General features: G+C 34.7%; 1 protein-coding gene across 2 annotated transcripts in view; it reads left to right on the plus strand.

Annotated features, from left to right (window-relative positions):
- The window catches only part of vas (ATP-dependent RNA helicase vasa), an 89,679-nt gene that overhangs the window by 47,310 nt on the left and 18,710 nt on the right, over positions 1 to 23,659 (plus strand). The window contains exons 4-9 of one of the 2 annotated variants that reach the window (XM_036373966.2): positions 2,920 to 3,212; positions 3,286 to 3,471; positions 4,230 to 4,793; positions 4,864 to 5,077; positions 5,145 to 5,428; positions 19,198 to 19,483. In XM_036373966.2, coding sequence (XP_036229859.1) covers positions 2,920 to 3,212; positions 3,286 to 3,471; positions 4,230 to 4,793; positions 4,864 to 5,077; positions 5,145 to 5,428; positions 19,198 to 19,263 — 1,607 coding nt within the window. In that variant the 3' untranslated portion in view covers positions 19,264 to 19,483. Of the gene's footprint in view, positions 1 to 2,919; positions 3,213 to 3,285; positions 3,472 to 4,229; positions 4,794 to 4,863; positions 5,078 to 5,144; positions 5,429 to 19,197; positions 19,484 to 23,659 lie in introns of those variants that run through there. The other variant, XM_070106743.1, reaches the window with a different exon arrangement.

Raw genomic sequence — 23,659 nt, forward strand, 5'->3', positions numbered from 1 at the left:
TATTTATGATAATATGTTTCTTAAAGTAACATGTTTAGCGAACACAGGAATATATTTAATAAATGCAGAAATATTAAATTAAAAACTTAAAAAAATTTTGCGCCTAGAAAATAGCTATATGTGCAAAAGTGCATTTTTGACGAGATATTTTGTTAAAAAAAAAAAATCAATCAGGTTTTAATGGTTATATAAATAAGAAATAAATTGGCCTGTGTGAATTTGTGCTAAGGGGCGGGCCTCTCTATCAACACGATGTTATGTATTTCGAAAAAAAAAACCTTTATGTGCTACATGTATTGGTGCGTTGTCGTATTGCAATATCCAGTTTTCGCTTTGCAGTACTTCGCCGAACGGGATAAGCTCACTTTCCAGCAGCTCTACATATTTTTCCGCATTAATACGAGTAGCTACAAAGCATATCTCGGACTTTCCTTTATGCTTGCGCTTGTGGCAAGTCTGCCGAGGATAGCGGGTATCACTCCAATATTTTGGTGACCATCAGGATCATCTAAATTAAATTTTGTTCATCGCTAAAAATAACAGAATTGAATTCGTCTTCCCAAAATTTGTACTTTTCATAACAAGCAATGCGCGCATTTTTATGGCGTTGGGTGAGACGCGGTTTGGGTATTTTATTTTCATATTTCAGGTGGCAATCCTTTCGCAATAATTGGTGAATTCGTTGACGAGTTGATTGCTAGTTCTAGTTAGGTTTTTGAGCAACTCATCATGTCTATCGAACGTAGTCTAATATGCCGTTTTGTGCGTTGACTTATTGTGGGTATAGTTCTCCTACGCTTACGAATTACGTATTTTTCTGGATCTTTTAAAAATTTAGTGATTATATTTCTATGGCGGTTTGTTGCAGTAGCAATTTGTCCAATCTTAGCCCCACCTTCATAAATGGTTTTTTATTTTACCTGTTCTTCACCTGAAAGGTCCGTTCCATGAGTGATTCTAAGCTTAAAAATTAAATTTTTCATAAAATGCTGTTAATTTATACCTAATTTTATTCCTTACGCTTTTATTTTCAATAAGGGTTAATTTTGATGAAAGTGTCTTGACGCTGCTACACGTTTGCTGAGTGTTTTTGTGAGTGTGATTATAACAAATTGCACATATAGCTGTTTTCTATGAAATCTTTGACCGTTGTCTTGGTTAACGATGCTTTAGATTAAGTGAGTGATTAAAAATTAACCATTGCGAAACACAAAATACAATCGAAAAAAACTGCATACTCAACAAAATATGCCGTTAAATGCAAATATTATCCAAGAACTAAGCAAGACAATTTTTGCACTTATAGCTATTTTACTAGGATATATTTTTGCGTGTGGCTATCAGGGTTGCATATGTACACTTAAGATCAAATTTGTGCCGGACTGGCCCATCACCTGATTGTTTCCGACGCCAAAAGTTGGTCTGGCGATTTTTACCATGGAACAACGAGTTTTCTTGGGTGTTTTGTGTTTCCAATGTAATCACGGCTAGGGAAGTGTTTTGGGGAGTCTTTATCACGAACAAAAGTATTTGAGTGAAACAAAGCATTAAGTAAAGGTCGTGAAGTCATCGAAAACTTGCCTCATGCGGACGACTCGCATCTGTTAAAGACGATGACACCGAAAAATTTATAAAAACATCAGAGAGATAGCAGATGACCTCAACATCTCTTATGGATCGACTCAACTATTTTGGTTAATGTTTTTACTTGTACCAAACGACGTGAATGCGCCAACGTATTCTCGCACTATTGTGACTGAATTTTTAGCCAAACAGAGGACGGGAGTCATCGCTAGCTTCCTCCTTGTGACTTTCTGTTTGCGAAACGGAAAACCGCTTCGGGGAATGCACCATGAGTTCGTTCACCCAATATATAAAAATCGCGTAAGCAAACAGCTGACAAACTCACAACAATTGACATATGGAGATCAAACTTCACACGAACATAAAAAAGAGATTGTAGTGATCTGGGAAAAAGGTTTATCCATTTAATTTAGGTAATATTTGATTTTGAGAGAATACAACACTACTAGCTTTAGCTTGGTATGTTTTTGTAAACTGAAGAGATGACTACTCGTTTGTACTCATTAGGATCATAGCGGGACCGTTTACTGAGGAGTAATGGTTGTTTGACATTGTTTCTGGTAATTATTTGTGTATATTGCGTTCTCTTTATGAGTCCAGTCAAACTTTTATAGGTAATATCGCTGCTGATACTAAAATTAAAAAAAGAGATTTTTGAGTTATTAAACTCATACATAAGGTCACTATATTTTTGATGTAGTTGGATTTCTTGGCGTAAAATAGGTCCTTTTGAGCATATTTATGGGTATTTTAGGATAAGTAGCTTTGTATTATTGTAAATTTAATTTTTTTTCCAAAGTTGTTGAATTCATTTGTTAGTTTATAAAAATATATGGTATACCTCCACACCACTCAGAAACTAATGTCCTACTGAAATATAATAAACGCAGTATTAGGTGTATGTGTGTCGTAGGTACAGTTCAATAATCGTTCAATAGTATTCATTCAAAATTCCAACTTTTCTGTTTTCCGTCTTGGCTAATAATTTTTGCTAGTTTAGAAGATGTTTGACACAATTTTAGCAACATTACTCAATTTACAATAATGAACGCAATGAAACATTTGTTTTTTATTGAAAGCATGTTATCTTTTTGCGTCTGTTAATATACCAAGTGAAATACAATTTTTATGAAAACAATATAAATGCTGAATTTCAATGCCAGTTATTCTAACTTCGCAGCAAATTTTTAGTACGATAATTCGTATACTTTAAGCTAACAAGCTTTTTAGAATCGATTTTTATTTTTTGTTTATTGTCCTTAAGATATTGTTTTCCATTGTAAAAATTGTTAAAATTACTTTATATTTAAAAATACATAACACTCGTGTTTTAAGAAAATGGAAATCGCACTGGTGGCGGTTTTCGTGGTGGTCGCGGCGGTCGTGGTCTCGGTGGACGTGGCGGCCGTGGACGAAATGTTTTTGGTGGCGATCGTAAAGGTTTCAATGGCGATAGAGATTACAACGATAATGGTTTCAACAATAATAATAAAGGCGAAAATGATGGCGAGCAAAAACAACGAGAGTTCTACATACCTCCGGAACCCACCGACAATGAAGATGAAATATTTAACAGTGGGATTTCATCGGGTATAAATTTCTCCAAATATGACAACATTCCAGTTAGGGTAAGCAACTAATTTGTTTGAGTACTAAATATACTTGTGTTAATGACATTTAAACATTTCATTCGTTGCTTAGATTTCGGGCGAAAACGCTCCATCACCTCTACAGATGTTTGAAAATGCAGGCTTGCGAGACATAATCATGAATAACGTGCGAAAGTCGGGTTATACTGTGCCAACGCCTATTCAAAAAAGCGCTATACCGGTAATAATGGATGGTCGAGATTTAATGGCATGTGCACAAACGGGATCGGGAAAGACGGTGAGTGCAATGGGATTGTGCAATTTGTATATACAGCGTCTACCAATAGGAATAACGTGATTTTGATTTTGCTCGTGGCTGCCATGTTTGTTTATTTTTGTGTAACATTTTTTTAGTATGTTCGGTAAAGTTTGCTATTTCATTATGTCACGTTTTATTTGATACGACGATTGGAAATTGCCCAAGATTGTTACGTAAATTCACGTTTTCCGAAAAATTTACAAATTCATGTTTATCGAAAAATCATCTCCCAAAAATTTACCGTTTCTTTCGAAATGGGACTGGAAATGCCGATTTTTTTTCCCGGAACTTGTTGAAATCGACGCGGCGATGCGCATGGTGCATAGTTTGGCGACTCGTTAATTTCGAGAAATGGCCCAGTTATATGGCCGTCAATATCATCCGTTTAACGCCTCTAGATTATTTTCTCTGGGGGTATGTTGAATCAAAGGTTTACGCCAATCAACCAGCAACGCTCGAGGAGCTCGAAGACAGTATTCAGCGCATTATAGCCGAAATACTGCACCGGGTCTTTGAAAATTGGCGTAATCGGGTGGAGATATGCAAACGGAGCCATGGTGGCCATTTGACCGACATGTTCATCACAAATGGCATAAAATTAACCCATTTCGACCAAATTGGAGTGTTTCATATATTTAATTTTAACATCACGTCGTTCTTGTTGGTAGAAACTATAGATCTCAAACATATTTACTATTATTGGCTTTCACATATATATTTTTTATTTCCGAGCACAGGCTGCATTTTTGCTTCCTATCATTAATGGTATCTTAGGAGGAAGTTGTGATTTGTCGATTGGAAAACCGCAGGCGGTTATTGTTTCTCCAACTCGTGAATTAGCGATCCAGATTTTCTCTGAAGCTCGAAAGTTTGCACTAGGTTCTTATTTGAAAATCAGCATAGTTTATGGTGGCACCTCAAGTAAATATCAAGGCGAAAACATTGCCAAAGGGTGCCACATCTTGATATGCACTCCTGGTCGTTTATTAGACTTTGTTGAAAAGGGTTTTATTACTTTTGAAGAGACCCGTTACGTTGTGCTGGATGAAGCCGATCGTATGATGGATATGGGTTTTAAAGACAATGTTAATACCCTTATGAATCATCCGACAATGCGCCCCATGGAAGAACGTCAGAATTTAATGTTTTCTGCAACATTCCCCGAGGAAATACAACGTTTAGCTGGTGCTTATTTATCAAACTATATATTTATCACCATTGGTGTGGTAGGTGGTGCGTGTTCCGATGTTACACAACAGATTTTTGAAGTTAAAAAGTTTCAAAAACGTGCCAAACTAATGGTAAATTGTATTACTGTTTGTGTTTGTACTGACATTTTATAAAATGAACAACGATTATTCATTTGTTTAGGAATTACTGAGTGAAAGCAGCGATGGAACCATTGTTTTTGTTGAGACAAAACGCGGTGCAGATTTTCTAGCATCTTTACTCTCGGAAACTGAGTTTCCTACGACTTCTATTCATGGCGACAGATTGCAGCGCCAACGAGAAATGGCTTTAGCTGACTTCAAGTCAGGTAAAATGAAAGTTCTAATAGCGACTTCAGTCGCCGCTCGTGGTCTCGGTAAGCACACAATCAATGATTATCCGATTTTATTTTTGGCTTTTACCAGTTGCATTTTGTGTGTTAGATATAAAAAATGTTAAACATGTCATCAACTACGATCTTCCGAATTCTGTAGACGAATATGTCCATCGTATCGGGCGCACAGGACGCGTCGGTAATAACGGACGCGCAACTAGCTTCTTTGATCCAGATCAGGACTCGGCCATAGCAAGCGATTTGGTTAAAATACTGGAAGGCGCTTCGCAGGAAGTGCCCCAATTTCTTCGATCATGTTTTGGTGTGGGCGGGGATGGATTCAGCAATTCGCACAGCAGATTCGGCGGTCGGGACGTTCGAAAAAATATGCAGGTATGTATAATTTAAGTGACAATAATTTTTGGAAATATTAATATTGGATACAATAATAATTGTTTTTTCAACATATTCACTTAATACAATATTATAGAATAATTAAGGAAGTTCAATTTCCGTAGAACTAACTTTGCTATAAAAAATTACTGTTGTTGGGACATCTGAATATGTATGTACCTATATAAAGAGTTGCTGCATTCATTTGGCCTAGTTCTGAAACAATTTCATACATTCACTTTAACTTTATTTTTTTTAATGTAAAAGAAGCTAATGTAATTTAAAATTGTGTTATATGGGAATTAGACATGATTGTCAGCTTTTCGTAATTTTTAAACTGTAACATAATAATGTCAATTTAATTTTATCCACCAAATTTACAAATTTCACCAGTCAAGTTGTAGTAGTCAAGTAGTACCTTAAAGAGTGTACCGTCTTTACTTCAAAATTTGATTGCACCGTTTTCTAGGATTCACAAGGTGTAATCTACATCGACTGCTGAGAAAACTTGGCTCCGGGGGACTTCTTTTTGATTTCAAACATAATTAAAAGAAGTTGGATCAAGTGTATGGAGCTACATGTGAGACAAAACTAAAGCACGTAATCGTTATATAAATAAATAAAATTATAAAGTAGGCATAAAAATAATTTTTGTTTTAATTAAAATTATTTGGACATTCATTGTTCTTTTTAAATTAGTAAAAATAAACAAATTAACTGATTACACAAAAAAAAGCGATAAAAATTCATATTAAAATCTCCAAAATTCTGGTGCGCAATAGTTTTATGATTGAAAAATGTTTGTCTTTTGATATTTGGTTGCGTATCCCTTATTTTTTAATACTGCTGCACATCGGCGAGGCATGGACTCAATTAATTTATTTAATGTGTAGCCGGAAATGCATTTTCATGCCTTGTTTACTGATATCAATAAAGCGTAGTTATTTTTACAATTTTCACGCCTACCCAGTTAGCTTTTAACAAAGGTGGGGTTGTCCAGGGAAATAAAGTCGGGAGTTTCGAGCCATTGAAAATACATTTCAATTTAATATACAACTAACCTCATTGAATAACGAGTTGCAATTTTTTGTTTTCTATTTATCTATTGTAATAACTACACATATCCAACATTTGCTGATTTTTAAAAACCGCTAAGCAAAAAATGAATGTAAACAGTTAGAAATGTGCTTTAGTTTTGTGGCACCAGAATTTTTTTGCGGAATTTTCATATATGAGCTTTTTTTTTTTTTTTTTAATAAGATAATTTGTTTAATTCTCACTAATTTAAAATGAATAATGAATATCCTAATAATGTCTATTTTATGATTTTATTCATTTAAATACCGACAAGGTAGATTCTGTACTTTAGTTTTGTCGCACACTGTATAATAAAATGTTGATTAAAACATGCCACATGTGGTCTTTTGTGCCCTCCCCTCTATCACAAAGACTCGATAAGTCCAGCTCACTTATAAATTCAAGGATGTTGTTAGGCGCCAGTGAGGTCATATGCGTGCTCCCTGCTTGACTCCCGGGGCCTTATTTCTGTGTCTACAGATTGCTTCACAATCCAGCTTCATGGCACAGAATCGACGCAATCGACTATTGACTTATCATATAGGTGACTTTTACGCTTGCAGTGTGACAAGTGTATAATGACACAAGAAACTAATATTTGTATCTGGGGAAGTCTATTATTTGTTTCACCCTTTTGAGATTGTATCCGCCCGGTAACAATTCAGTTTGACGCAACTCAGTTATCTTCCTTTCTGTACATTTGTCTTATGATGTGGGATCCCTTTGCGAAAAAAGGTTCTGGTCTTAGCAGATAGCCGCTGCAGATCAGGGAAGTGTATAGCATTCCGATAGTTACGCTGAAGGTTTATCTCTGCACATCGAATTATTGCATATGCACTTGTGCTCACATAATTAATTCACTGCATGGCAAAATAACGTTTCAGAATGTAAAGTCCTCGAAGTAGCTCTGTATTTGTATACGGATATGGAAAAATGTTCAGTTATCTGTGTCAAAATTGCTAAGAACAAATTCAGAGAAATTAGTAATGTGGTTGGCGAAAAAATTTAAATTGTTTCGCAGTTGGTCTAGTCGCGTGTGATCACATAATTAAGACATTATAATAAAAGTCGTTATTGCAACGATCTACGTAAGAAAAATATTAAGAAAGTCAAAAGTGTATTGTTTTCCCAAATTTAAATACGTTTTTTTTAAAGGTTTAATAAATAATGGTCAAAAATAAGAGAGAGTGAAAGAAAAATCATATGGGTATGTTGCCAAACCAAAATTTTTTCGAAAGTAACGGAATATTTGACTTTTTTGGGGAAGGGTTAAGAATACTATGCAATATTTTAGGAAAGAAGAGATCATAGAAAATTTGGCCCATAAAAAACCCAGAAATACTGTGTTTAATGACGATAGGCAAATATTTTGGATGAGTCAGATGGATATTTTGGATGAGTCAGATGGATTCTGACGTAACGTGAAATTAGAGCTCAAATGGAGCATAAACAAGGTATACGTGTATCAGCATAGATATACCGCCGTAGATTGCAGGAAAATTCCCTAAATGGGCGAATTACACGACGCAAACCCAACGTACCAAAGAACATCAAACGAAGGCTAGCGTTCGCAAGAGAGCACCAGCAAAAGAGCTCAAAATTCTGGTATCTAGTGGCTTAGAGTGATGAATCCAAGTTTAACATCTTTAGGAATGATGGTAGACTCTATCTCAGGCGACCACCACTACAAGAATCAAACCACGATATATACAAAATAAAATTGTGAAACATGGTGGATCATCAGTCATGGTATAGCAGTGCTCCCACCGTTCGGGGTAGGACCAGGATCACTTGTACATATTAAAGTAAAAAAAATGGCAGTATTTACAGAGATATTTTATCAGAACATTTAAATGGAAATTACGCCAATGTTTTACGACTAGGTTGATTTTTTCAGAAGGATAACGAACCAAAGCACTGCTTCAGGGTCGTTAAAGACTGGCTTGAAATAAACCACACCAAGTGTCTTGAGTGGCCTACCTAAAGCCCGGACTTAAACGCCATAGAGAATCTATGGAGGAATATTAAAAGAACAATTGTGGAATAAAGTTAGATTTTGGCAAACCTTAGGGACGAATGGAGCAAAATTATCTTGGACCAATGTAACACACTGATTCGTAGAAAGAGCAAATGCTACAGTGAATCGAGGTCTTCAACAAAATAATGGTCTAAATAAAGCAAGTTTTTTAAACAAAACATCAAATTTTTTTTATCTGACATTTGTTTTTTGAAGGTAACTTAATTATGTGAGCACGAAATATACATACCAATGAAGAAGAAAGAACATTTTTGTTTTTATATTAAAATGCAGCTTTAAAAAACTATGAACACATTAAATTTAAAGTCAATTCATTTAATTTTGTGAAACTTTTTTTTTGAAATTATCACTCATTAACTTTTATGAATTTGTACACCAGATCGTTCATGTGATTTAATTGTGTGAGTATAAGTGTACCTGATTGGAAATGCTCGGGAAGCTACACATGGGCATGGATAGTTTATTGCCTGGACTTGAAATTCCTGCATTAATGCCCCCGCCGTTTTCGAGCTATCGGTGTACTACTGGATAGTGTTGTCTCTAAGTAGCAGGTCAAATGTGGAATAGTTACAATTATGGTACATTTCCACCTGATAAACCTTGATTTTCCAACAAGGCGTTTGCATGCCATTAATGTTTTTCTAGCTTTAACTATAGTTTTTTTCCACATGCTTATTCCACAGATGAGTAGAGTTTAACGTGAAGAACAAGTATTCGCCCTCATTCGACATGCCTGTTTTCCCACCCTCTTACCCATATACAGCCATGGACACATAAATTGCACACTTGGTCTTTAAATTAAAAACGGTTATTTATTCCATACTTTTATTACTTATAGATTTAAAGAGGTATTAGTTTTATTTTAAAAATTATTCACTTTTATATAACTAAAAATCTATCTATTATATATCTTATCTATAAAAAAAGGCAAAATGGCATGACAGCCGGGACACATAAATAATAAAACCTGATAAGAGATTACAAAAAATTATCCAAATGATTAAAAAATAGCATAAAATGGCTCACTTCGTTAGAATTTTGTGCTTTGGGATTGAATACTAAGCCTCCTTAATTCCAACCCATAAATCATCAAAATTGGAGTCAGGTCTTTGTGCAGGCCAATCCAATATCCTTATTCTCTTCTTGTCGAGCCAATGCCTTACCACCATTGCGATGTGCTTCGGATCATTGTCCTGCATAAATGTCTAGTTTATAGTCATTGATTCAAAACAAATGGCTCCGTTATATTTCTAAGTACATCCAAACACTGATACCGGTCCATTTTACCATTTATGCGAACAATTGGCCCAACGCCTAAGGTTTAAGGGATTGACCTTTCCATCTGGACCCATCATATTAATCTTGGTTTCGTCGCTCCAAAGCATGTTATTCCAAAGTTGTGTCAGTGTTGTGTCTCTGTGGGCCTTTGCCAATGACAGTCGAGTTTTGATGTAACGTTTTGACAGGAGTAGTTTCTTGTTGCTAATTCGTCCAAGAAGTTGCGTCGCCTTCCGACAAGCTTTCTAGACACATCCACACCACATTATTTCTTAACTTCTATCATAATTCCTATGGCTGACTTAAAATGATCGGGTTTGGCTCTTCCGTACTATGATTTTGTCAACACTAATATCGGTTTTACGGTCTTGGTTTTGTTGGTATCTTTTTGTTGACACAAGATGGGTATTTTTTTTTGTTGCATCGGCACTGGCTTATCCTTTTTTTTGCTCGTGTTGCATATAAGCGCTCTATTTTCCCTGGCCCAATTTTACAAAATATCAATGAAATTATTATTGGTTCGCAAAATAAAATTAAGAACACGCGTCACCTTCACACAAAATTTAAAATAAACTGTGCACTTAAAAAAAAATTTAAATTTAATAGCAAACAAGTAATGAAGGGCTAGGTTCGGGTGTAACCAACTTTTATGTTAAGAAATGTAGCGAAAGGGTTCAATTTTATTGTTCCACTGATTCGTGAATGGATTACAATCAAATTTGGTATCATATTTTGAATACAATAATTTACTTCTCGTCAGCGAAAATTATACTAAAATCGTTGTTAGCAGAAAAATGGAAGGGCTGATAGCATTAATTTTTGACATTGCTCAGGTATACTTGAGAACTTATTTTATAAATATACAAATATAATATAAACACATACATACAGCTGGTGTCAAAATAATAGCACCTCGCCGGTCGCCTGTCCAGTTGTTACTTTTTATATAAACTCAGTACAACAAACGGGATTATTAATCATCAGTATTTAATACCTTATAGAAAAGTTGATATAAATATTAACTGTCAACTACAAGAAACTCATTCGGACACTTTCGTAGGGCTGCGAGCATTTAGTTTGTTCTCTCGCAGGCGATGGCGAACTCTACACTAACATCCGAATTCAGTTATTTTTTCAGTCCCGTTGCTGGTTTAATGGCTTTAATTGGCATAGTCTGGTTAAGCGTACTATCATTTTTGGTGACATTCCTTGCGGCCACGTTTTTTTTTACTTTCGGTTCATAATATATAGCTTTTTGAATACTTTACTTGGAACAACCGAGCAAATTCATGATTTCAGCATACGATTATATAGTTATGAAATCAACTTTTTTTTTTTTTTTATTAAAATCCTCTTCAGGTGTACCTCGACCCTTTTTGTGTTCTAGTCAATATTAAAACTGAACTACCACATTTGGTTGAAATCGGTTAAGCAAATCCCAGGATATGGGTTTTCACCTAAAAGTGGGCGGTGCCATGCCTATCTCATACTATCCCAAAGATAAAATTTAATGTCTCTGGTGTGTTTAGTGCTTGATTTATCGCGCTTTTAGTAGTTTTTAACAGTCCCGTATATGGGGAGTGGGCGAGGTTATTTTTTTTGAACAATGGCGTTTTGTGGGCGTGGCAGTGGTCCGATTACGCCCATCTGCAATACCAACCGTCTTACGGTACCAAGTTCCATAAAGATATCTCAATATTTACTCAAGTTACAGCTTGCACAAACTGACGGACGGACAGACAGTCACCCGGAATTCAACTCGTCTCTTGATCCTGATCATTTATATAGGTACATATAACCCTATATATAACTCGGATTAGTTTTAGGTGATACAAACAACCGTTAGGTGAACAAAATTATTATACTCTGTAACAACATGTTGCGAGAGTATATTAAAAAATATATTTATTATATTTATGATTTATACTACTTACATTCCTTCACAATCATTTAATCAGATTCTGAAATTATGTACTTTTCAGCAGAAAAAATACCTATTAGAAGACCACACCACACATAACAATATCCCACAGTTATTGCTGCCAGATCAGAAAAAATATAAAATATATTATAATTTCCTCTCAATTTCATTAAAATACACAGTTCTTAGGAGGAAACAATTATTTTTTTTGTTAACAAAATTTATGTTAAACATTTCAAAAGTAAAAATAACTTAATTAGGCAATTCACAAGCTTCGTCTTATGTCTTATGTCGTATTTCAATAGCTTAAAAAATACGACACTTGTGAGCACCCCATAATTGTTGTATGTTATATTTCTACACCACCAGCTGGTAATGAAAAATTAAGAATACAAAAATGCCACGGGAAAGTGACAAAACTAAATTAAAGCTTTTTTATGTTGAAACAGCGGGATCTTGGTTCACATTGCAACCACAGAAACAACAAAATATATTTATAATTTACTTTTCTTCAACTTAATTTACCTGAATATCGTGGCTTCCTTCTATATTATTAAAGAAATTGAAGACATTTAAACGTCAACAACATACAGATACAGCTGATAGAATAGCACACTTAAAAGACATACCTCACCGTGTTGTATTTGTGGTATTTCAATTTTGTATGGGAAACAACAACAGTGTTGATATGACAGTCATAAAAAAATAAAAGATATGACACCTTATGAATACCCTAAATATAAATTTAAGTATTATCAGCAGACAACTTTTAAAGGATATGTCAGAAACTTCAATTGACAAAACTTGTAAATAGTAGACTATTATAACTAAAAATGTATGTATTTGTATGTAAGTTAGAATTTTGTTGCTAAATCTTGATTTGCGAGTATGGCAGTGCACCTTTTCGGCACAGATTCCACTAGAGCTTTACAGACTGAATATCCTTATTTCGTGGTTTAATAGGTCCCAACTTTTTCTTTACAATCTTGAACAGGTTTTCTATAGAATTTAAATCCGGAGATTGCGCCAGCCCAATCATTACATCGACTCCTTGGTACTGTAGCCAAGTCTTGACCACACTCGCATAACCAGCATAAGGAAGAATTACATCTTCTAAAATTCAAAGGTAGTCATAAGAGTCCATGACTTCCCGAATCCAAAACAGCGGTACAACTCCGTACCACGAAAATCATCCCCACCACACAATTACCACCTTCGTGTTAGAAAGTTTTTGTCGTGTATCGGGGATTCATTTCAGCATTATTCGGACATCAAACCCAAACTATTCCATCGCTATCTATCATATTTATTTTAGATTCATCAGACCAAAGGATCTTACGCCACTTTTTGCATTTTCTTCTCCGGTCCAATTGGTATACGCTGAAGCAAAAGTAATCCGACTGTTCCGCTGCTTTTTTTTTTTTTGTCAACATTGGAACTTTCCAGGACAAACTTCCGAATAGATTATTTTCTACAAGGCGATACGCAACTGTTCACGAAGAAATTTCCACACCCAATTCTCTTTTGATAGGTACAGAGGGTTTCAAAGGATCGCGTTTTAATAAAATCTCTTAAAACACAATTTTTTTTTGCAATTTTCCGTTGGGTATACCGCTATTTTGCAAATTGTGTATGAGCTTACACTCTGCCGCTGTGCAATGCTTTCCTCAGCTCCTTCTACAAATAATACTTAATTATGACAAAATGTCGAAATTTAACAAATATCTTACAGATTATATACTTAACAATATAATTCTTTACTAAATAACGTCTATAATTGATATTTTTATTCCTTGATTCTATTTTTTTGTCACGACAACAAAAGTACACTTTTGTTTAATTTGAACACAAAGATAATTGTAAAATGAAATAATAACATAGCTACCATCATGGTGTTTCAAAATATAAATATTGTAGGAATCGATTACAGGGAAAACGATTCGGAAATCTATCCGACAAATAATAAAGATTGTTATTTATTTCGGAACCATCTATTTGATTCTATTTTATTGTCAGTAACTGTATGCATGTGGTATAAAGTCAACTGGAAGTTCGAAAGTCTTTATATTAGGTATATGGGACCTAAGGGAAGGTTGGTTGATCCGATTTGATCCATTTTTAGCACAAAGATACACTATTATTACACAAATACACTCTCAATTTCATTAATATAACTAACATTGACCGATATATGTTTTATAAAGTCTGGTTCAAAAATTTTTAGGCATTGAGGGCTAAGCGAAGTATCGATCCGATTCATAATATTTTTGACAAAAGGGTATATTATTATCAAAGAAACATTTTCCCCGAATTTCAAAAATATGTCACAGATTGACCGATATTTTATATATTATATATATATATATTGACATATTTGGTATGTGGAGGCTGGTCCGTTTTTAAACAATTTTTAGATTAGAGATGGCATACTTCAAAGGCGCTACTTGGGCAAAGTTTTGTCTGGTTATATTCATTGATCTTTGATTTGTGTACTTTAAAATTGTGCTATATGGGAAGTAGGCGTGGTTGTAGTCCGATTGCACTCATTTTCAAAATGTAACATAGGATCGTCAGGATAATGTTATGTACCGAATGTCGTTGAAATTGTTTGAGTACGTCCGGAGATGTGAGTCCATCGTCCATTTTTAGCTCGGCTCCTAAAAAATTGTATATCTCGGGCGCATTTAATTATTGATTTATCGCGCTTTTAGTAGTTTTCATTACGATATCTCAATTTTTTACTCAAGTCACTGACCCGGATTTAAACTAGTCTCGTCATTCTGATCATTTATGTATGTATCTATGTACATACACAGTTTTATTTTTTAAATATATGTATGTATCTGTATGTAGTAAGGTTTATTAAAAAAAAGATAAAATTAGTTTTCACGAATATAGTAGTGCCTATTTTGTTGAGGGAACAGAAAAAAATCCAGTTAACGGTTCAAATTTCAAATGGTTCGAAATGGTTGTAAAGCCTTAATTTTTTAATACATGCTGGCACTGACCTTGCATAGAGTCTGCTAGATCATAACACCTGGAGTGACAAATTGTGTTTGTTAGTGGGCGGACATTCTTTCTGGACCTTTTTCTTGAAAAAAAAGTAATATCGCTATCATCAGAAGACAGCAAATTCCACCAATTTGTAGATGGCCAATTGAAATGTTCTTTTCCGAAATTTATTCTTGCAGCCATGTGTTTTTTCGTCAAAAGAGTTATTTTCAAATAGTCTCCTATTTGATAGGGCTTGTTTTTTCATATCTGTCTGTCATCTTATATTGATTTATTTAAATTGTTCCTTAAATACACTTACTTATCGCAACTATCTAATAATTTTTTTAATTTATCGACCCGTAAATGCAAGCCTTACTAACAGCTCGTTTTGTTTTAGCAAATACAAAAATGCGGCATAGAAAAGACAGTGGAAGCAAAAGTAACGTGCTTTTTTTGTTTTTATAATTTTTTGTGTATATTTTACCAAAATAATCACCCTTGTTGACTTGGCAAATCAGTATATGTTAGGAAAGATCTTTAAATATTAGCCCCGGTTGTACTAGTATTTTCAAGAACACAACTGTATATAACCTTATATCTAACTCGATTATTTTAGGTGATACAAACAACCGTTGAATGAACAAAACTAATATTACTCTGTAGCAACATGGTGCAAGAGTATAATAATCGGTATTTTTGTGCAGCGAAATGAGCTTCATAACAAGTAGATACAGATGTGTTCAAAAACACAGCCGCGGGAAAAGCGTGAAGTCATTAAAAGATCTTCGAAAAAAACGATAAAACTTATAAAGAAATTGAAAAGTACTCGGGTGCTTTGATCAAATGATGGAAAATGCCCTGTTCTACAAAAATTAAACCGAGACACGTGGATGAAAACGCAAAACCACTAGAAAAGTCGATCGACACATACTCCAGTCGCCTAAAAAAGATCTAAAGCGTCATCTAAAGAAACAAAGAAACGTCTAGATCTTGATATTAGTGAAGTAACAGTTCGTAGAAGTTTACTGGAAAACATTTTATTTGCGCAGAGTCCTTGAAAAGTTCAATTGTGGACAAAGAAACACATTGAAGCACGTTTCCCATTTGCCAAAGGAACATACCAATGGGTCAACGGAAAAATAGAGAAATATTTTGTGGACAGACGAATGTAAGGTGATTTTATTTGGTGGCACTGCGTCAAGGCAGTAGGTCCGTCGTCCGCGAAATACTGAATATAATCCGAAATACATTGTGAAGACCGTCGAATATGGTGGAGCAAAAGTAATGGTATAGGTAAGTTTCTCGTTCAACGACTTTGGAGCAATCCATCTGATAAAAGGAACCATGGATCAGTACATCTATGTGGAAATATTGGAAAATGTTACTCTGTTATACGCTGAGTGAAATATGCCGTTAAAGTGGTTGTTTCAGCAAGATAACGACCCGAAGTATACAAGATATTTAAAAAAGTGGAGCGCAGTTCACGAAGCATTGCAACAAATATAAAATCACGGTTACTCAACTAAATATTAGGGAAACTAACTTATATACAATACTAATGATAATTTACTGATTTTCTATTTATTGTTTGATTTATTGAGTATTTTGTTACACTCCTATTATTTTGAACACCGAATTATTAAATTTGGGTATAAAAAATATAGCTTATATTTAATGTTGCCACTCCTATTCTTTTGAACACAACTGTATATGCCATATATTTAGTGTACAGGCTAGGAGATTTTTGAATTTATGTATAATATTTGGTTCGCGTTTTTACAAAACTGACGTTTGTCACCAATAAAAACACAACCACACAAGCAAATCCAAAAATTTTTTAGTACCATTTTATTATGTAATTCGTAACAAATTCTAGTGAAGGAGCAATGACAAATGAGAAAACTTCGAAGAGTTTGAAAGAAAAAACGAAGCAAACAAGCATAAACTCAATTTTGCACGTTCAAAAAAATTCAATAACTAAATAGATGTCAATATTTTGTCCATATACTCTTATTAGAAATAACTTCTTTTACACAGTATTGCATGCTCTCAACCAAATTTTCAATAATATCTTTCGGAATTCGAATTCGCTTAAATTTGGTCTCATTAGTCCAGAGAACACGTATCCAATCATCAATGGTCCAATTTTGGATGCTCCCTTGCAAATTTCAAACGCGCTATAAATATTATTATCGGACAATGCATGTTTTTTTTCACACTTGAAATATAATACTTGTTCGATGTCTCGCAGAGCTCTTCTAGCAGTCCATTCACTAACTTTTTTTTTAATCTCCAGAAAAGCATCCTTTGGTGTTAGAAGCTTGTTTTTTTCTCATTTCGGACATCATTAGTCGAACATCTGAGTCCTTCAATAATTTTGTGCCATCTGTGACTTGCGGTTTGGGAGTCAGATTCCGCCTCTTTTCAACTGCGATCACCGCCGATTTGGTAATACCAAGCCTCTTGGAAATTTTCCGCGTGGTACAGCCATTTTCGGTCAAGCTCCATTATTTTCCATTTTTTCAGATAATTTTCTCATCTTTTTTTCCCAAAATATCAACAAATTGTTTCTAGTTCAAAGACAATTCTCAAAGACTACTTTGCTTCGCCCGAAACACATTTTAAACTGCACTACAAGGTGCGTTCCAAAGTAAACAGGACTTAAAAAAAAAAGACAGAACAAATGGTTTTATCGGCAAAATCAATTAATTTTATTCAAAATAATCTCCTGCTTTAAAACAGCTTTTTGCACGGTCCAAAAGCATGTCGTACGAGTGTTTTAGCTCGTTGCCCGGTATGGCCGCCAACGCCGGTGCAAGCCTTTTTAATGGCCTCCACGTCTGCATAACGCTTTCCTTTCATCGGCAAATGATTTTTTCCGAATAAGTAGAAGTCGCACGGTGCCATATCAGGTGAATACGGGGAGTGGTTGATTGTTAAAATGTGATTTTTGGTCAAATAATCGGATACGGCAAATAATCGGAGACGGCGCATTATCGTGCAACAAACTCCAACTTCCATCTTCGCGATATTCTGGCCGAACACGTCGTCGTCGGCGCACCATACGCTTCAAAACTCAAAGGTAGAATACCGCATTAATGTTTTGGCCGGGTGGAACAAATTCTTTGTGGACAATACCCTTGGAATCATAAAAACAAATCAGCATTGTCTTCACTTTTGACTTCTCCAGGCCCGATTTTTTGGGTTTCGGCTCGTCCGGCGCCTTCCATTCAGCACTCTGGCGTTTCGTTTCGAGATCATATTGAAAACACCACGTTTCGTCACCAGTCACAATCTTGTAAAGGAAGTTCGGGTCTTTATTTTATTTTTTTTGTCTCTTTAATGATGTCCTTTGAATGTTGAATTCTGAGCAATTTTTGGTCGTCAGTCAATTTGTGCGGAACAAACCGTGCACACATCTTTTGTAAGCCCAAATGTTCGGTCAAAATGCGATAAATCGATGTTTTGGAGATGTTCAATTCTATTTCCATGAATTTCAATGATGATTTCGGCTGATATTTTATGAATTCACGCACAGTTTCGATGGAATTTTCGGTGATCACGGATTTTGGTTGGCCCACATGTTCATCGTCATTTATGTCCTCACGATCACTTTGAAAACGTTAAAACCACTCGTGCACTCTGCTACGGGATAGGCAATCATCGTCATAAACTTGTTTCATCAATTGAAACGTTTCGGTAAAATTTTTACCAATTTTAAAGCAAAATTTAATGTTGACTCTTTGTTCGAAGCTCATTTCCGCACCGATGACAAAAACATACAGACACTTAAAACGCAATAACTTCACTTCCAATAGATGAGATGTCATGAAATTTTTACTGGAAGTCGATAAAGGATAGCAGATTCTAACGCACTAGTCGACATATAGATGGCGCCATTAGAGTTTACTTTGTAACCTTTTTACTGTTTACTTTGGAACGCACCTTGTAAGAACATCAAAAATAGCAAAAGAACAAATATAACGGTGAATCCGGCTGATTTATGCTGAAAAAAGAAGTGAGAGAGCGAAAACACTTGGAATCGCGAATTTCTTTCGTATTTTCTTCCAAACTATTTGAATTTATCTCATTAGTCATTGTTTCTTTACTAGAATTTGTTACGAATTTAATAATAAAACCAAAACAAAAAAAAAATTGGATTTCCTTGTGGTGTTATGTTTTTATGGGTGATAAAAGTCTGTATCATAAACATGCACTCATTTCTGCTCGCTACTGTACATACATATATTTCAACACCTTTCATGTCTGTTACTTATTATAAGTATTTAGAAATTGGTTGTTTTACCGAAAATCTTTATGTTCCGACATTCAAAAGGTTATCTTAGGGAAGACATTATTTGATTTCAAGTTTTTTCTCTTGGAGAAGTATATACATTTATCTGAAATATTATAATATTCATACATATGTAGATGCTGTAATATAAATAATTGTATTTTCAGTCCGATGACAACTTCATCACTTCGGCTGGTCCTGGTCCATTGGAAGAAGAAGAAAATTGGGATTAAGAAAGGACAAATTGAACATGCAATATTCCTTGGTTACTGAAAGTTTTATATATTACGCTTCATTCGTAAAAGTTTCTTTTACTTTGAATTTAAATGATTTCTCACGCTTGCTATTTATTTTAGCAATTTTTAATTTTCTCTTCTAAAACATGGATTTATATATTTTGTTTATATAAAAAATAAAAAATACAGACGAAATAAATGAATTTTGATAATTAAATATTTTTAAGTTTTGCGACGGAAAAGCATATTTAGACTTTGTCCATAGTCTCCGCACTATTTTAAAGATTCATTTTGAAAGATTTTAGAGTAAATTCTAAAAGAATAAGTCTAATTCTCCAATGCTAACTTTGTTTTATTAGCTCGTTTATTGACTAGTACATCGCATATCCTCAGCTAATTTTTGTAATTATCTCAACAGTTATATCGGTATCCCTGAAAGCAAAGTGCTTCCCCGTTTCCAAAATGTCCAAGTGTCGGGTATTTCTAAAGTTGCTTTGGTTTTCGCTGGCGACCCCTGCAATTCGTGATCACAGTGTTGCAGTAGAGGATCTTCACTCAATCAGAACGCAATAATTAATAGATTAATTCAATCAGTACAAGCGGCGTAAAGCTTCGAAACTGGAAAAAGTGTCTCGCAAAATGGCGCCAATGACTCAAAAAAATTGATTAAAGTCTAATGGCCCTAAGACGATTTGCAACTTCAACTGCACCCTACAGTTCGATATGCCAATTAAACCTGAAACGGGTGAATCTTTGCAAGAAGGTCCAGAATTGAAAAGTGTAGTGCATGAAGTGGAGTTGAACCAATGTATAACGAGTGGAGAATAAATTTAGAAAACTCAGTCGCAAAAGCATCTTGGGCAGAGCGGAGCAGTTTTAAGTTGGTGTGTGGCTGCTTGCATGGAGTATGTAAATGCGAAAATGGGCAAACCTCCCGAGTACTTATGGTTGTTCCAAAGGTTAGAATTTCTGAAGTTCTTAACGTGCAGTACAAGGGTCCAAGAGGAGGGCACTTGAGAATCACGAAAACCATGGAGAAATTAAAGCAAAGGTTTTATTGGACTGGTTGTCGCCAATCAGCTATGGAGAGTATTGAGAAATAGTCTGAGGGCGTTGTAGCTAAAGGATCAAGGTCCAGGAGTCATGAACAGATGAAACAGTACAATTCGTGTACGCCAGTTGAGCAAATAGGCGTGGATGAAGCAGAGAACTTAAAACAACTTCTTAAAAGAACTCCTTGATCTCAATTTTTCAGCCAACCAATCGAGCATCATACAAAATTCAATTTGCACCTTCTCGTTGTTTTAAGTTCTCTGGATGAAGATGGTCCATTTCACACCAATAAATTAGGAAATAGTCATGTGTTGGTAGTCGTGGACCATTTCAACGAATGGCCAAAATTATACACAAATCCCAATCAAGAGGCTGAACGAGTGACGAACGCATTCATCAACCAATTCCGCATTCATCAACCACTTCCAATGGAGTTACATTCTGATCAAGAATGGAATCTCGAGTCAGCTTTAAGCCAGGGGATGTATCAAAAACTGCGTATCCGCAAAACGGATGGAATCAACTCCAAGAAGAGAAGGACGGCTACGGAAATTAACAGCAGTTTAGAAGACGATGTGGGGGACATAAACGATTTGTGTTTGGGACCGCAAATATGTCTAATCGGGACGATCAGACTTAGGTGGAGGGCAGTGTGACGAACATGGACGATAGAACAAAATCGAACCGACGATAAATTGCCAGAAGCAACTAGACAGCGAATATGTAGTTGCCAGAATGTTCTAAGTTGTTGGAATTAGAAATAAAGATAAGTGTATAGCATTAAATTGGGACTTTAATTTAACAATCCAGTGATCGAACTCAATAGTGAGTTACAAGATATGATTGGAGTGATTTATTTGAACGATTGCGGACAAGATACGAATGAACTTCAATACACATATACAATGCTTGACGCAATAATTTGAGCGTCTCCAACGCCCTTTACATTGTTCTATGTCTGATCGTTTTGGATACACAAGCAAGAAAAATACTCGGTTCTCGGGTATGTATATACGCATGCATGTTTTCTAAACAAAGTGGATTTAAAATAAATTTGTTAAACAAAAATGAACAAATTTATTTATTACATATTGACTTAAAAAGAATACACAAGTTGGTCTAGATAGTAGTATGTAGGGCCCATATATTAAAAAAAAATTTTGTGGAAAGTCATTAAAAAATTTAAATTTAAAAAGTATGCAAATTAAGAATGTTGTGTTAAGATGGCATCGATTTGTTAGAGCACATTTTTCCCTAGTAGAATATATTTGCATATTTTGCCTAAAAAAACATTGTAAACAGCATATTTTTAGTACATTCTGTTAATATAATTAGCCTAAATTGAAAAAACTGCTTTCTGTGGGTATAAATCGAAATTCACGAGGACGCTTTGCAGCAAACATTGTGGGTTTTACATCAAGATAAAGACATAAGTCCCAAAATGTATTTATTATACATCGATTGTTTAGAACGGACGAATCACTCTACAATCATAAGAGCGTTTGTTGATTCCATGCAATTATTGGGTCCAGATTATGAAAAGTCAAAAGTTATTTTATATGTCACTGATGCAGCTCCATATATGGTAAAATCAGGAAAGACGCTGAAGGTATGGGCGTTTTCGGTAATGCAAATTGCGCAGTATACATGACGCAGGCAGTTCGAAAAAGGAAACCTGGCATTTTTGCAATTTTTTTGTTGCTTTTGCAATTCATTGTAAACTTTAATAGAATTGCTTTCAAATTTTTTCATTGCAAGTTTTTCACATTAGCAAGCAGCTGATTCGAATATTGGTTTTGAGTTTGACACCATTGAAAATCAATTGGTTTGCAATTCTGACAACTTGGCAAATCTGTCTTGGATTCTACAACACCCCTGATAATATTTTGTAATGCATCCAAAATATTTTAGACATAGCACCATGTTTTGAAACTCATTAAACCGGTAGTCGATGCGTACTGACAGAGAAAATCGTGTATCTCAAATAAAGTTGATGCTTTTTGACATGTTCATATGCAGCGATGAGGTAGTGAGATTGTAAAACTTGTTATTAGTTGTTTTATTAATTTGTACTGAATTTGCATTAATTTCAGAGACTATGGCAAATAATTACTTATGATGGAGAAACAAAAGACCTTTTTGCGAAAGTAAACTTTGCAGTAAAAGTGTTCTCTAACCCGAGAACTTAGAAGAACGAGAAGGTGCAGGTTCGACAGCGAACATTTGTAAAATTTGTATCAAGGAGTTTACCTCACAGGAGAAACAAATAACATTTCTCGCTTTTATAACAGCGGTGAATCTGTACATCTGTACTCTTAACATAACCAACCGGCTAATATTGAAGAGAATATAATATGTATGCCAATCTTGGTAATATTGATATGCCATTTGAAATATATTCCCTTTTATTGAACTATTATTTATTATTTTTTAAAGTATTTTATGTTAATTTATTTTTAACTTTTTATGAGAAATATATCATATCACTTTAAATTATTACTAATAAAGTATTTTGATATATTTCTTAAAATAATTCATGTACTTGACACTATTATGGAGTCATAAAAGTACAGAATTGTGTTTTGCCGTCGGCATTTTCATATCATGTGTACATGTAAAGAAATATGAAAGAAAAATATTTGTAAATTTGTCTACAAACAAATATGTATGTAGATATAAACACTCATTACTTCATGTGAAATCTCCGTTGACACGGTCAACCAATAATCGAAGCTCACGTTTTTTGCTTTTATATCAAAGAGTCAATCTGTCGAAGGACTGACGCGACGACAAAGCGTCACAATTGTGTGGTTGGTAGAAAATCCGAGATGACCGAAAAATAAACGAACGCTCGCCGATTGTCACCGCTTCCCTTGCCGCTCAAACAGCTTTGCCCACAAATCATTGTAAATATGTATGTTTATATATGACCATGCATACTTGTACATATTGACGGAGATTTTTGCGAGTCACGGAAAAATATTTTAGAATTGTAAAACATTTTAGAATTGTAAAATATTTTAAATCGACAAAAGCTTTGTTGCCACTTTTGTCACTTTTTTCTGTGTTTTGTGGGCTTGCAGGGTTGTCACTTTTCCCTTCTAGAGGGAACATAAAAAAGTTGTTCAATTTATGATTTCTAGCTTTTGCCATCGTCGCGAAAAGACGCTTGTAGGCAAGCGCATGCTATGCTATTGATAAGTGATAATATATTATTATACTATATAATATAACATATTGATGTACATATGTACATACATAAATTATTAATTCTGTAACAATTGAAATTAGAAAATTATTAAAAAAGTAAAATATATTTACATTTTTATCATGCCTCATT

This window comes from Bactrocera oleae, chromosome 3, assembly GCF_042242935.1.
Source record: "Bactrocera oleae isolate idBacOlea1 chromosome 3, idBacOlea1, whole genome shotgun sequence".
NCBI lineage: Eukaryota > Metazoa > Arthropoda > Insecta > Diptera > Tephritidae > Bactrocera > Bactrocera oleae.